This window comes from Sinocyclocheilus rhinocerous, unplaced genomic scaffold, assembly GCF_001515625.1.
Source record: "Sinocyclocheilus rhinocerous isolate Xijiao unplaced genomic scaffold, SAMN03320098_v1.1 scaffold613, whole genome shotgun sequence".
In the NCBI taxonomy this organism is placed as follows: domain Eukaryota; kingdom Metazoa; phylum Chordata; class Actinopteri; order Cypriniformes; family Cyprinidae; genus Sinocyclocheilus; species Sinocyclocheilus rhinocerous.
In genome coordinates, this window is record NW_015626869.1 from 192,417 (window position 1) to 208,023 (window position 15,607).

The window sequence follows — 15,607 nt, forward strand, 5'->3', positions numbered from 1 at the left end:
TATATATATAATCACAAGACAATTATGTGTTTTTTGTCCTTTTTTGACAGTCATTCTGTGGGGAATGAATTCTTTGTTCTTTTTTACATATGCAAAATACAAAATAATGAACATGAATAACATATATAACGATGTGGTGCAAAATAAAAATAAAATATTCTGCGGATATTCTGATATTTACCTCTTAAATTGTCTCGACACATCATGACGTCTCGTGTTTCATCTCAAGCTCTTCATCGGCTTCACTGTTATATATACTGCATATAACTGATATATATCAGAATCAGAAAGAGCTTTATTGCCAAGTGTGTTTACACACACACAAGGAAATCCTCTTGGTGTGAGGAGCATACATACATATATGCCTATTAAAGTGCTGTATATAGGCTATATATGACACAGAAGAGAGAGAGAGAGAGAGAGAGGCTTAATACAACTTTTATTAAAACAGATTCTCCCGGTCACGCCCGCCGCATCCAGCACAAACGGGAATAGCGTTTCTCGTCCATAACAGAGTAAATCGTTATGTTTCGGTGAATTGTTTGATCGAAGCGAAGGCCTGTGCTGTTGTCCGTCCCTGAGGCAGCGGTGTCTCTATTGTATGCAGCAGCAGCAGCATCCGTGACAGCCGCATCTTCCATTGATCTGTTGATATCTGCTGGGATCTTCTGCATCTTCACCAACATCACAACAGCTGCCCTCTTCTCTTCGTATTAAACCGAATATCCTGTTTTGACGAAGAGATTGTTGTTTTTTTCCTGTCGTACACATTTTGAATGTAGCTGTGTGAACGCAGGCTTTTTATTCATAAATGCCTAACTGTGTTTGTAGTCGTTGTGTATTTGTGATTTAGGCCGTGAGTTCAGTCACGGAGACGTCCACGATGGGTTTCCGCGCTAAATGTCGCGGATGCTGTTGATTATCAGTCATTTGTTACGGATTTAACCCGGTTTTAAAGCGCTGCTCGGTTGGCGTGGACGGGGAGCGGTGATTTTGCGTCCGCGGCAAACGACGCGTTTGTTTTTGCCTGAACTCAATTTTTCCTTTTTATTAATATGACTATTTTTTGATTTCAATGAAAATCGTCTGCCAGACAAGGATCGCCCTTTGTATGGTCGTGGACGGGGAGCGGCGCCAGACGGGATTTTACAACATAGGCTACAATATATATTTTTACCTCAGCTCAGTTCCTCATTATTAATTTTATAGCCTTTTCAGTGTTTAGTTTTCAATGAAAACCAGCAGTCCGCCAGAAGAGGATCACCCTCAGCTCTCATTGCAATACCCTTGACGATCAACAGTTCGTCGCGTGAAGGCGAACCCCGCGCGATTATTAGTCGCAGCGGTTCGACATCGAATCGAAGATTTCCCGTTTGCGCTCATAATGACTAATAAACCAGAACGATTGTCGCCTTCACTCATGGATGCTCGTAATGTTGTTTGGTAATTCGTCTTATGGACAGGGTCAGGAGACTGTATTCATATTGGATTATTTCATTGCATGTGTTTATTATTCCTCCTGCGTGTTTGTGACTGAAGACGATCTGTAAAGTGGATTATTCCGATTTTCAATATCATGTTTTTGGCCCTTTCATCGTCTGGAAAGATGGAAGCTGATTAAATTTTAATCTTGATGCATTCTGGCGACACAGGAGGAGAAGAGGAGAAACGAGTGAATCGGGGAGGAGAGGAAAGAGGAGAGGGAGAGGAGAGGATGTAGGGTGGATACAGAAGGTAAGAATTAATTAATGAATTAATGAACGACTGTCAGTGTGTGTTCAGTTCAGTCCTAAACACACACATTCTCATGCACATATCACTGTCCATACACCTTTACTTAGCCATGTTAATGAGCACATAGATCACAATTCTATGATTTTTTTTCCAGTAGCATTATAAAATTTACAGAAATAAGATATATAGGATGAATCAAGGTAAATTGGGACACCTTTTGCCATTGAGATGACCAAATGGCCCAATTATTCTTAATTTGCACTATACACACACACACACACACACGTATCATGTATATATATATATGACTCATATTTACAACTGAGAACTGAATGCCCCCCAAAATACATATTTTACTTACAAATTTTATATTTGGCTTACATCTGAGGACACACATACACATATAGTAATATGCATAATTGTGCATGCACATATCACTGTATGCACTCACACATAAGCACACATTCTGCATGCTCAGACCTTTATATCACACACACACACACACACGTTGTGGTCATATTTCATTGGATGTAAATTGAGTTACAGGCCAAAGGCGAGCCGTACGCTGCGGCGCGTGAGTGGTGTGTAAATGTGCTGGCGCCACTGACTGCTGGTGCATTCTGACAGACCTCCATCTCTCCATCTCTTCCCACCCAACATCTCCTCCATCTCCCGCACACGCCGTATCTTTCTCCTGAGCGATGCATGAGCCCCAACTATTGCATTTGGATAAGCTTTGAGTGAGCTAAATCTGGAAAAACACCCCTTCGTTTGTCTTCTTTGGGAAAATTATTCATAACTAAAACAAATAATGTTTTCATAATGTTGTCTTCTAAGCATGGCGAATGTTTTCTTTTAAGGTTTGTGTTGATCTGTCTATTAGTACGTCTGTGGTACAGTATGTCCCCTTTAGAAAGACAAGTGTGAGTTGCTTACCTACATTTTGAGGATAAATGTGTCTTCAGAAGTGAGCTGAATCTGACAAAACCGGGACATCAGAGGACATCATCGGCTGGTGAAAAATATGTTAGTACTTATTTAAGCCCAGTGTTTAGGTTTGGTTTTAGACCATATAAAAACAAAACGAGTCCTCTTTTGTCCCCGGTTGCGTAGTTAAGTGAACGTTTATGTGTTACTGTGTTTAAGAGGCAGATATATGGAGAAAGGAGCGTGTGTTTAAAAAGGAACATGTAATGATCTTGTGAAGACTCACGGATGGTTGAGCGAGTGAAGATTCAAATGCAAACACATGCAAAAACACTGGTTACTAGTCAAAGCAAGTGGATGAAGAGCAGAAAATAATCTCATATGTCACTTCTGTTGTTGGCTTATTCGTATCACAGTATATCTATAGATTCTGCAGGTGATAAAGAGGTCCGTGCAGCAGTAGAATCAACACAGATGTTTAGTCATAAATAGATAAATACGCAGACACAGGCCAATTGACCCCTGAGCTGGTGGCCATTCATTTATCCTATACATTTGCGGTCGTATTTATAGCGTTAGATAAATAGGTGTTATTTGTGTATCCTTCTTGTTTTGCCGTCTCAGCCGTTTTGGTGTTCCTGTTGTTAAAAATACTTTCTCTCACCCCAGTGTAGTGTGCAGAATCAGAAGCCATTTATAAGCTGATTTCCATGAGAATTGTAATCTGCTGTGCTTTCAAAGCATTAGTGTTTGGGAAACCTGTTTGAGAACAGTCATTATTTTTGCAGTTTTTGGTGTTGCTTGAGCTGCATAAAGTCACCATCGGTTTAAATGTGTTAAGCTCTCATAATCAGTCTGTTTCCTTAGGGACAATCACATTAGATCATTAGAGTGTCTCAAATGTCACTTGGCCAGTCTGGACTGTAATTTAGTCCAGAGTTATACAATCAAATTAAAACAGAGTGAAGAGTTGAAATAGGAGAATCATTATGAAGTCTGTTACCAATAGTGGTCGACAAAAATGGGTGTTTGTTAGAATAACTAATTGGCAGTGTTATTGCAATTTTAATCTTTTTGCTAGGCCTGCTGGTTTCTTCATTTTAATGCTTTTCTTGGTCTAAGTTGTCTTTAGTGGAAGCCTTACATTGGTGTATTTATTTATTTTCTAAGTAGCTGTGATATAATTGAGTCAAGCAGTCATTAACGAAAATAAACCTCTTTAGCTTTGACTGGATGCACGACCTGATCCATCTGTCTGTGTTTATTTGGCTATAATAATCAGTGTTCGTCAAGAGTTTGGACGCATTTGCTCATTTTTTTTTTATTATGACTGTTATGCTTTTGCTTCACTATCTGGTCCAAATTGCCCATTTAAAGACATGTTAATGTAAAGATACTCATATTTATGTTTGTCTGCAGAACTGCTGTTCATGCATTTAAGCAAAAGTCTTTAGTACGAAGGATTTTACAATTATGAGACACATAAATTCAGTCCGAACTTGTGATTGGAAGTATATAATATGTGTACTTAGGATATAATACAGTTTCATGATTGCAGGCATAAAATGCACATAAAATCTTGAAACTGAATTATTATATATTTTGTTGTCATTATTTTGTTCTTCAGTCACAGAGAAAGGTATCAGCCAATGCTAATAATCTAAAAGTATTTTTCAATATATTATCTACCATATGTCACGGATTAGTCACGAAAAACACAGAAGATCCAAGAGCAGCTTTATTAACTAGATCCAAACAATGATCCAAAAAACAGGGCAACAGGCAGAAAACAAGGGCAAAAGGTAATCCAACGCAGAGTAACAGAAAATACGTAACAGATAATCCAGCAACCTAAAACTAAATGAGCATGGTATATATCAGGGTGAGCTAATAAAACTAAACACACAGCTGGAAACAATGAGAACTAATAGACAGAGCAAAGGGTGATGGGAAATGAAGTCCAGAAAACTAAACACACAGCTGGAAACAATGAGAACTAATAGACAGAGCAAAGGGTGATGGGAAATGAAGTCCAGAACAAACTAAGATCCAAAAGGAGTGCCCTCTGGTAGATATCATGGGCACTCCAGCAGATGGCTGTGACATGACCCCCGCTTTAAGGAGTGGATTCCAGACGCTCCAACAAAAGTCTACGAAATCCAGGAGGGAGGCGGAACAGAGGCGGATCAGGGGGAGGGATGGCGGGCCAGGCCCATGTAGTGGAAGAGGGCCTGGAGACAGAGATAGGCCAGGGTGCCAAGGTGGAGCAGGAGGCCAGGGTGGGGCCGGCAGGACAAACCAGCGAGGCTCCGGACAAACAGGAACCCCGACGGATAACCAAGGCGGAACCGGAGGAACAGACCAGTGAGGATCCGGCCGAACAGCGACCCGGGCGGAGCCAGGAGTTTGGAAGGCAGCAAAAGGCAGAGCAGACGACCAGCTCTGCAGAGCTGACAAGGCAGATGAACCCCCTAGCGGCTCAGGCAGGACTGCAAAAAAAGAACACAGAGGTTAGTAACAGCCTTGATGGCTGTAACAGGACAGGCAGACAGCTCAGCAATGGTCTCCTTGAACGTAACAGGGCAGGCAGACAGTTCAACAACAGTCTCTTTGGCCATGACATGGCAGACTGAGAGTTCAGGAGTGGACGCCACTTCCCAGAGGGGAGCTGAAGCGGACGCAGCCACCTCGGGAGGTTCTGCAGCAGAAGCTGCCACCTTGGGAGGAGCTGGAGTAGGCTCGGGAATGGACTCCTGGACTGGAGCGAGTTCATGAGTGGACTCTGCGGGCTTCCGGACTGGAGCAGGCTCTGGAGTGGATTCTGAATGTTCCCGGACTGGAGCGGGCTCTGTGGCAGGCTCCTGGGCCAACAAAGCAGGAAGCTTAAGTTGGGCCAGCAAAGCAGAGAGCATAGTTGGGGCCGGCAGAGCAAGGAGCTTGGTTGGTGCTGGCAAGGCAAGGAGCCTGGGTGGAGCCGGCAGGGCAAGGATCATGGGAGAGACAAAGAGAGCGGACTGCTCAGTAACTTCTGGGACCACCAGAGTTGGTTCCTTCAAGATCACCGGACTTGGCCCCACAGGAGTCGGGTCCTCCAGGACCACCGGACTTGAGACCACCAGAGTCAGGTCCTCCAGGCCCACCAAACTTGAGACAGACTCATAGACCGGAGCGGGCTCTGGAGCGGATTCAAGGACTGGAGCGGGCTCTGGAACAACTGGAGTGGACCTTGCTGTCCTCCTTCTCGACCTCCGCTTGAGCATGGGAATCGAAGAAAGGTCCTGGACTTGACTAGACGAGGGAGGTGGGGATGGGACAGTCCCTACAAGTGGATGCTGGTGGTGGTGAATTACCCTCCCCTCCTTGCGAAGCTGCAAATACCTAGAGAAGTTCCAAAAGTCCTGTGACTTAATCTGCACCATCTCCCATTGCAGCAGGGGTTAGTCCATACAGAGATTAAAAATGTCCTTAATGTCCGCATTCTGGTAACCCAGCCTCTCTGCCTTTGTCCAGAACCTCCGCACCTCCACTCCCTGTTGGCGAAGCATCGCCAAATCTCGGAGACCGACTTGTCTCTCCAGAGTCTTGTCTCTCATGCTGCTGGATCAATAATGGCTGGATTATTTTGTCACGGATTACTCACGAAAAAAAAACAGAAGATCCAAGAGCAGCTTTATTAACTAGATCCAAACAATGATCCAAAAAACAGGGCAACAGGCAGAAAACAAGGGCAAAAGGTAATCCAACGCAGAGTAACAGAAAACACATAACAGAAAACAATAATCCAGCAACCAAAAACTAAATGAGCATGGTATATATCAGGGTGAGCTAATAAGACTAATGACACACAGCTGGAAACAATGAGAACTAATAGACAGAGCAAAGGGTGATGGGAAATGAAATCCAGAACAAACTAAGATCCAAAAGGAGTGCCCTCTGGTGGCTATCATGGGCACTCCAGCAGACGGCTGTGACACCATACTACTGTATCACAGCAATCTTTAATCCTGCTTTTCAGCTTCATTAGCAAAAAGCAATGTGAACAGACTGCCATGTATTTTTGGTAAAGTGTGCATGTGAGCACATGTTTGTTTTTGTGATGCTTCATTAAAATGTTTTGTCTTTTGTTTTTATTTGAGTTCATCAGTCCCTCTTATTTATCACCAATCAATCAATTCCTGAATCAATTTTTAAAAATTCTCATTGAATATCCTGTTTCTCTTGGAAACATTACGGAACTAAAATAGATTGCAAATATAGTTTGACGTTAACTTTCAGATAGACTGCAGCGGTGTATTCTTCTGTTTTCCAGTCTCATGCGTGTGTGTGTGTGTGTGTGTGTGTGCGCGTGTGTGTTGTGTACAGCGCTGATGAGAGTGGTGTGTTTGTTTATGTCTTTGACACAGAGGGTGAATTCAGAACAAAGGAGTTTTCTCAGCATGAGGGTGAATTATAGCAATTACTCTAGGCTGATTATTACACACAATCACGCACGCGTGCACGCGCAGACGCTCTGATGTGTCGGGAAACTCTCCAGATGAAGCTCTGCACTGTTGTGTTTGATTCTCGCCGCTCCAGTTGCGAGTGCTCGACAAACGCAGGTTTTGATCACAACAGTGAATTTGTGCGCACTGACACACGAAGACAGGAATATACACTCGTTTATCTCACAACACACTTTCATGAACCGCTTCTGTTATCTGTGAGAGTGCAACACAGCCGGACTTTAATTAGACTTTGACATTTAATTACACTTGAAGGCAAATTCATCTTTAATAGACATAGAATAACATTTGTGTCTCATGAATGTTTTCGAAGATACATATACTGGATCTTCCATTTTACTGATATAGATTAAACCTTAATTGAATTAAACCTTACTGTATTCCGCTTGAGGATAAACCCTGGACAGAGAAGATATGATTTGTTTTTCTCTGCATGACTTGCACTAATTAGTTTAACTTATATTCTGACAGTGAAAATGAAAATTGCGTTATTTATGGAGTGTGTGTATACAATTTAAATTCCAAATGTGAGAGTCTGGTTAATGCATGATACATTTAATATAGTGTGAATATATTAAACTGAACCCGGGTTATTGTAGTTAACTAAAAACAAAAAAAACATGTTAATTACTTGAAATAATATATATATATATATATATATATATATATAAATTAAAGAAAAAGCTAATAAAAATTTACTAATACTTTAACTAAAATTAGAATGAAAATGGAAAATATAGAAATAAAAACCATTTCAAAATATTTATAAAAACTACAATAGTACCTCAGTGATTCTAAAATAACTCTGCACTGAACGACCCATATTGTTGACCACAAATTAAAAAAAAAAAATTATTCATAATTGTTTTTAATAATTAATAATGTGTTTTTCTCTTTTGTGTGTGTGTGTGTGTGTGTGTGTGTGTGTGTGTGAGAGAGAGAGAGGGTGTGTCAGTCTCCAGCGTTTTGCCAGTGCTAAAGTAGAAGGTGTTATTTGCGCAAGTCACTGATCCATTAGGGATCCAGTGTGTGTGTGTGTGATCATGAGGGAGCGAGTGAGACAGATGCACGAGAAACAGTGACTCATGAGCTCTGATGGACAGACAGATGGAGTTGTCTGACATTAAGTTTCACACTTTCACATGGGTCACAGGTGTGAGTGATGTGTATGTCATGTGATTGATGCCTGTGACGTCATACTGAGTAAGTTTGACAAGAAAATACAATTTACAAAAATGCAATGTTTAATTGAATGTCTTACTTGCCATTTCTTTGTAATTATTTGTGAAATTTACTAGCAATTTCTGAGTAAAAATCCTACACCAGATTTTTATCAGTGCACCTGTTGAACCATAAACAGGTGAAGATGTCTAGTTATAATGCAGTAATTCTGTGTGTTTGTGTCCTGTGGAGACGCTTCAGCACACAGGCTGGCGATTGGCTGATCTTCAGCTGTCCGTCCGTGTTTTGGCTGCTTCACTTCATTCAGTGACAGAGACAAACTCTGTGTTTGAGGGTGTTGATGGCGTCTGAAGTGTGACGCTTGTGTCTAGACTGATCAATGGTACAGGGCTCTCTCTTTCTCTGTGTGTGTGTGTGTGTGTGGTTTGTATGTAGCCAACTTTATATAGTCTGTATCATGTTTCTGATTTCCATAAGGCGGTGGGGATCTAAATGTGTGTCCTCTTCATTTGTTTAGAATCAGTCAGTATGAATGTGTGTGTGTTTATAGCTGCTTAACCATATTTAAGGGCTAGATTTGTACCAGATGTGAGCTAAATCTGACAAAGCCTGCTTTTGAGGATGCCCCATTTGTAAAAACAGTATAAAAATATATATTTAAATTGTAAAAATGTAAAGTTTTCTGTTAGTGTTTGGGTTAGGTGATAGTATTTAGAACTAGCTGTGTATAAAATCAATAGAAGTCTTCGCAGTGTCCCCATTTAGATAGATGAGGAAGTGTGTGTGTGTGTGTTATTCCTATTATATTTATCCAGTGATTATATATGAGTTATAAGATTATGATTCCAGTGTTACTGCTTACACCATTTTTAGGGTTGTCTTTTGACAAAAATGTCTTTTAAATTTTGTCAATTTCGGTCCATTTTACACTCATTTAAGTGGCATATAATTTTAGTTGACAATAATATGTAAAAAATAGGAAACTTTCGAAACATTAACAGATCAAATTTTAACCACATTTTCCAATGTAAAAACATTGATTAATTATAAAACATGTTTGTAAATAATTTTAATTAATAAAAATATGTATAAATTATTTACATTTATAATTTATAGAAGATTTATCAACATAAAATATAACTTGAAAAAAAGCTGAGATTGTAATAAGAGCACATAAACTTTTATTATCTGTTGTTTAGAGGCTAATGTGAATTTAACATATTTTGCATGAATATTTTCTAAAATTTTCTTCTGAAATCATTGGTAATATATTGTCTTACATTGCTAGACATTGATCAGGAGTCTGATGTGAAGCAGAGCCACTTATTATACGGCTGCTTAGTGAATTCATAAATAAAAATGGACATAAACGATTGATTTGAGTCTAAATGATTTTATTATGTGAGAAGAAAGAAAGTGGAGTGATACGAGAGATGTGAAACTAGCACAGTGATGAAGGAAATCCAATGAAGTACAACTGTATACGACCACAGACCAGCGCTTCTAACGTCTGTTATCAGTGATTGGAGTGTAACGGCATACGGCCGCGCTGAAGCCTGTGGCTGGATTTTAGCTCTGGTCCTGGTGCGGGTCGCTGCGCCTGGGGAAACGCTGATAAATCGTCTGATTCCGCCTCCTGGGATCGGAGAGTATTTTTATAGCACCATCAATAGAGACGGAGCCCGCAGGGGGTTCACACACAGCACTGCTAACAATGAAAAATAAATGAGACATAGATCATAGCAGGACAAAACCAGCCTGGATGCACAGAACAGAGAGTAACGCAAATGAGCGAGAGATGTGAATCGCAGCCCTTATTTCAGCGTTGCCATGGCGACTGTACATCGAGAGCTGGCCGCCGACCGATCAATGTGTGTGCAAGATCCAGAATTACTGATCCTTAAATAATAATTTTCCCAGATGGACTGGAGAGGTGTGGATTATTGTGATGTTTTTATCAGCTGTTTGGACTCTCATTCTGACGGCATCCATTCACTGCAGAGCATCCATTGCTGAGACACTGATGCAGTGCTACATTTCTACAAATCTGATGAAGAAACAAATGCATCCTAATCTCGTTCAAGATTCACACAGGTACAGATCCAACACAAACTCAAGTAATCAGATCCAGATTCTGTCAGCTATTTATCACTGTAGGAAGAGTAACACTAGTGTGTTTTGTCAACTTGAATTTATTCATTCACTAATGCAAAATGACTCATTCAGCCGACAAATTCATCAAGGCAACTGTGTGTGTGTGTGTGTGTGTGTGTGAGAGTGTGTGTGTGTAATTATGACAAGGCTGCTTGCTTTCAAAACTTTTTTTATTAACAGGAACTGGGAGTATTGATGTCATTTAATTAAACACGATTCGTTTTGGGATTCTATAAGATTTAGTATGTTTTTCAATACAAACAATAGTTATTGAAGGGAAAAAATATGATTTCTGTCATCTTGATTTGTGTGTGTGTGTGTGTGTGTTTGATTTGGAGGGATTCTGTTGGTCTAAAATGGGTTTTCATGTAGTTTCTCAGTATTTGAGACTCAAAAGGTCCCATAAAATGGAAAATATATATTTGATTTTTTACAGTATACATATAATTTGGGACAAAACTGTCTCCAGAAGTGAGCTAAATCTGAGACAGCCTGTCTTTGGAGTAATGTGAGGATGTTCTCATTTCACAAAATGGTTTTACTATAAGTGAAAATAATGTGTTAGTCATAATGATTAGCTTTATGTAAAGACACTGTAAGTATATGATATGTGCTCATTTATCCTGAGTGCACACACACACACGTGTGTGTGAATGAGATTATGTGTGTGTTTGAGTGTTTTGGCGTCAGCGTGTCTCCCCAGTGTTTGAGCTGCTGCTGTTTCCTAGAAGAACAAATCAATGTGGCTTCACTCTATCCATTTCCACAGAGAGAGAGAGAGAGAGAGAGAGAGAGAGAGAGAGATGAGCAGATCTTCTTCATTGAGTTGAGCTGATGTGAGATCAGTCACACGATCTCAGTCTGAAGCGTCTCTCAGAAGTTCTCACCCGTCATCATCAGTCTGCTGGCTATTGACGTCTCTGGCGACTCTTCTCCTCTGTGTGGCTGTTGAGCAGTGCGAGACAATAGCAGTACAGCACTGATGGTCATGTGTGTGTGTTTCAGGTGTAATAACAGGACCCAGTGTGTAGTCGTCGCCGGGGCAGATGTGTTTCCTGACCCCTGTCCTGGCACTTACAAATACCTGGAGATCCAGTATGAGTGTGTCCCTTACAGTGAGTAACACACACACACACTCTCTCTAACACACACATATATCTTTTTACATTTATATTTATTTTTATATTTTCTGTTGTCACTTTCATTAATTTAAAGCAATTTAATTTGTTGAAAAACTATTTAATTTTGTTTATTATTTAATTTAGTTAATTATAAAATTTAGTTAATTTTTAGTTTTGGTAATTTTGTCATGTTTTTGTCATTGTATCATTGTATCATGTCAATTTTTTAACATGTCTGTATGGTTTCTATTATTTTTATTTATTAATTTTAGTTTATTTAATTGCAGTTTTTTTTAGTACTTCAAAATAATTTTTGTACTTTTATGTAACAAATTTTTTTTTATGGATTTGGATTATTTTTAGTTTATTATAGTTAGCTATAATAACCCTAATAATAAGCTTATACACACACAGGCAAATTACACACACATAACCACACAGCACATTTTTTCGACGTTTTCTATTTTTACTCTCCTCTCCTCTCTTCTCCTCTCCTCCCCTCCTCTCCTCTCATCTCCTCCTCTCCTCTCCTCTCCTCTCCCCTCCTCAGCAAGCTCTTCAAGTATATTTATGATGATGCCAGACTTTTGTTTTCATTGTTTTGAGCTTTTTATTCAGTTTACTAAAGGTAGTAGAGAAATATGTAATGGAAACATGTTTATATAAATACATACACACAAACACAAACACAGACTGAACAGTTTTTATATAAAAAGAAAAATGTATATAATAATTATAAAATGTGCTTTTTACATTATCATTTTGATTTTACACAGTATAAAATAAACAATGTCTTTATATAAAAAATCAGCTTTTGTTTATTCTTTAGATGCTTTTTTCATAGTATAAAAGGTCACTTATCTTTGCCAACATGAACAGACACAGTGAACATATGCTGTGTTTTTAGCATTATTTGCAGTAGTTTTCTGCTGCCTCAGTCGTACAGGCGCACCTGCTCTAATGAAGAGTAAGAAAGTATAAACCAGGCTTTTCTGTTCTTGTCTCTCCTCTCCTCTGCTGTCATCACTCCTGTCTTCACCTCCTCCCTGTGTTTGCGTTCTTCCTCCCTCAGTCGCTCCTCTCTCCACTCCTCCGGTGGGTGTAGTGCTGTTGGGCTGGGGTGTGTTTTCTGTCTCCTCCTGCAGGGCGGCGCTGGAGTCACTCTCGTCTGTGTTTGCTCTTTCAGTGCGGAGCGACACGCGGCTAACAGACTCACTCATTCACCCGCTCATTCATTGATTCCCTTCTTCTGTTTGCAGTGCATCATGAGACGCTGCTCGTTCCTCATTGCAGCTGAACTGCAGCTCAAAATAAAGTGTGATGAAATTTTGATTGCTGGTGCGAAATTACAGACGTAATTTTTTTAGGTTCCTCATGCACAGGGGGTTTGCTGAGCGCTGCACACTGACGCTTTCATTTCTGCCTTTATACAGGATCATCACGTCACAGATGTGTGTGTGTGTGTTTGCATGAGTTTCCTCCGTCTGAAGGGACCCGACTGTGTGTGACGCTGCTGAACCTCTAGAGGAAACTGTGTGTGTTTGTGTAGGACTTTCTCTCGCATGTAAAGGCCTATTTACACCGACAGCCAAACGCAAACACAAGCTCAGCTGACAATGAGCATCAATCAGCACATGACTTTCTTCACATTGGAAATGTAGCATACATGAATGATAGTTATTTGGTCATGTATGTGCTTTAATTAAGCTTTAAGTTACAAGAGGCTATAATATGTTATGAATATATTCACAGCTGGAGGATGTTGTTGTGCTCAGTCAGTGTTATTATCGTTAACTCAAGCTGAAACTAAAACTAGTAAAAACATTTACGTTAAGTGAGATAAAAGAAATTATGTTTGAAATAAAATAAAATATAGACAAACTTTCGGTTATATTTTCAATAGATATTTCTAAGCATTTCAATTTAATTTAAGTTGAAGTAATGAAATGACTAAAACTAAAACTGAAAATATCTAAACTGAGATAAAGAAAATAATAAAAACTAAATTGACATTAAAATGACAAACTTAAATTTAAAACTAAAATTGAATCACTAAAACTGAAAATAACTAAAATATAAGATAAAAAATAATAAAAAATTACTAAAACTTAAAACACATTAAAATATTGAAAATAAAAAATGGAAATAACTAAACAAATACTAAGATAAAAATAATAAAAATGCTAAATAGACATTTAAAAAATACTAAAATTGACAAAATCACAAAACTAAACTTGAATTAAAGTTAAAGTGAAATTACTAGAACTAAAACATAAAATAACTGCACTAAAACTGAGAAATATTCAAAATTAAATAGCAAATTAAACAAACAAAAAACAAAGCTAATGAACCTGTCAAAAACACAACAGAATTAGCAGGCTTAAATTAAATAATGATACTAAAATTACTGTGCACAATAATATGCAGCAAAATGAATTCAGAAAACAGCACAACCATCAGTGCCTTTCATAGACCATTAATGGTTTTTAAAATGGATACAACATAATAAAAGTACGCAGTGTTCAATTACAGCAAATTCATTAGCTGGCCTCCCTGATCGAGGACACAGTGCCTGACACGCAGCAGTAATGAATGCTCTGTTTATTGCACAACAACAGCTTTTATGATTCTGTGTGTCGATCTAATGCATGTTTGATCATGTTCCTGAAGGAATGAGGGAAGCAAATGAATTGAATGTAGTTGATGAGTGTGTCATTTCCGGCTGTGGTGTGAATAGGTCTGTGTGAATGTGACTGTCTCTAATAATCTCCTGTTCTCCGCAGCGGCCGCGCTGAATGTGTGGGTTTGTTTGGGTGGGGGGCGGGTGGAGGGATGGAGAGTGGACAGAGTGATCGAGGACAGATAGAAGAACGCCTAATGAACATTCAGAATGCTTCAGATTATTAAATCCATCACACCAGCAATTGGTGGTGTTTGAGGCGTAGCTAGTTCCTGTCCCTTACCCTACCATACCATCACTCTCTCTCTCTCTCTCTCTCTCTCTCTCTCTCTCTCTCTCTCGTTCTCGCTCGCTCGCTCTCCCTCTCCTTCTCTCTCTCTCTCTCTTTCCGTTGCAATATTTTCACCTTTCCGCTCTCTTTTGTCTTTCTCCCTCATGTGTTTCTCCTTCTGTCTCATGTCTAATAAATTTCACTTGACCTTTAAGCTTGAAAAGAAATGGAAGACTCTGCTGTTGAACTGAAATTTCTCTTTTTTCTCTCTTCTGTGCACCTTCTGCCTGTCTCTCTCTCTCTCTCTCTCTCTCTCTCTCTCTCTCTTCATTTATACCTCTCTCCCCTTCTCTATTTCAACGCTTGAATAGAAGTGGACCAAAAAGGTAAAGACCATGTTAACGCCGCAGTTCCTCTCTCCTGTCTCTCCTCATCTTGTCTCTCTCTCTCTCTCTCTCTTTTCTCCCTGGCCCTTGTGATGTGCTCTAGTTTGATGCAGCTCCTTCATTTTCCTCCTTCTCTTGTTCACGCACCTTACAAACACCAGGAAGAACCTCCTCTCTCTTTTCTTTCTCTCTCTCTCTCACACACACACACATTTGTTTTCCGCTCTCCCTTTTGATTTGCTTGCTGTTCGAAGCTCATTTATCCTCAGATCCAAACGACTCTGTTCATCCCTTTGCTTCCCTCAGGACCGACCTGTTGTCATTTGTTTAGCATTTTAAAAGAAAACTCCTCCTTCTCTTTTAGTAACTGTGTGCACATGCCGTGTTCCTGAAGAGCTTGACCTGAGTGTGTGGTGTGAAGTAATTGACAGTTCTCCCAGCCAATCCCTGTCCTCTGTGTGAACTAACCCGCATCTCATTGGCTCCAAAGGTTCCTCTAGCCCCGCCCCCTCTCTCATGACTCTACCTCAAAAACCAAAACTGAAATGTAGCAAATCATTTCATGACAGCAAACAAACAATCTATCTATCTGTCTAACTACCTGTCTGTCTCTCTGTCTATCTATCTATCTATCTATCTATCTATCGTCT

At 39.6% G+C, this 15,607-nt stretch overlaps 1 protein-coding gene across 2 annotated transcripts in view; it reads left to right on the forward strand.

The window, feature by feature from the left end:
• The first annotated feature begins 11,435 nt into the window (after nucleotides 1-11,435).
• The window catches only part of LOC107719136 (adhesion G protein-coupled receptor L1-like), a 15,727-nt gene continuing 11,555 nt past the window's right edge, over nucleotides 11,436-15,607 (forward strand). Inside the window, exons 1-2 of one of the 2 annotated variants that reach the window (XM_016526495.1) lie at nucleotides 11,436-11,614; nucleotides 14,943-14,957. In XM_016526495.1, the coding sequence (XP_016381981.1) occupies nucleotides 11,482-11,614; nucleotides 14,943-14,957 (148 nt within the window). In that variant the 5' untranslated portion in view covers nucleotides 11,436-11,481. The remainder of the gene's footprint in view (nucleotides 11,615-14,942; nucleotides 14,958-15,607) is intronic. The other variant, XM_016526503.1, reaches the window with a different exon arrangement.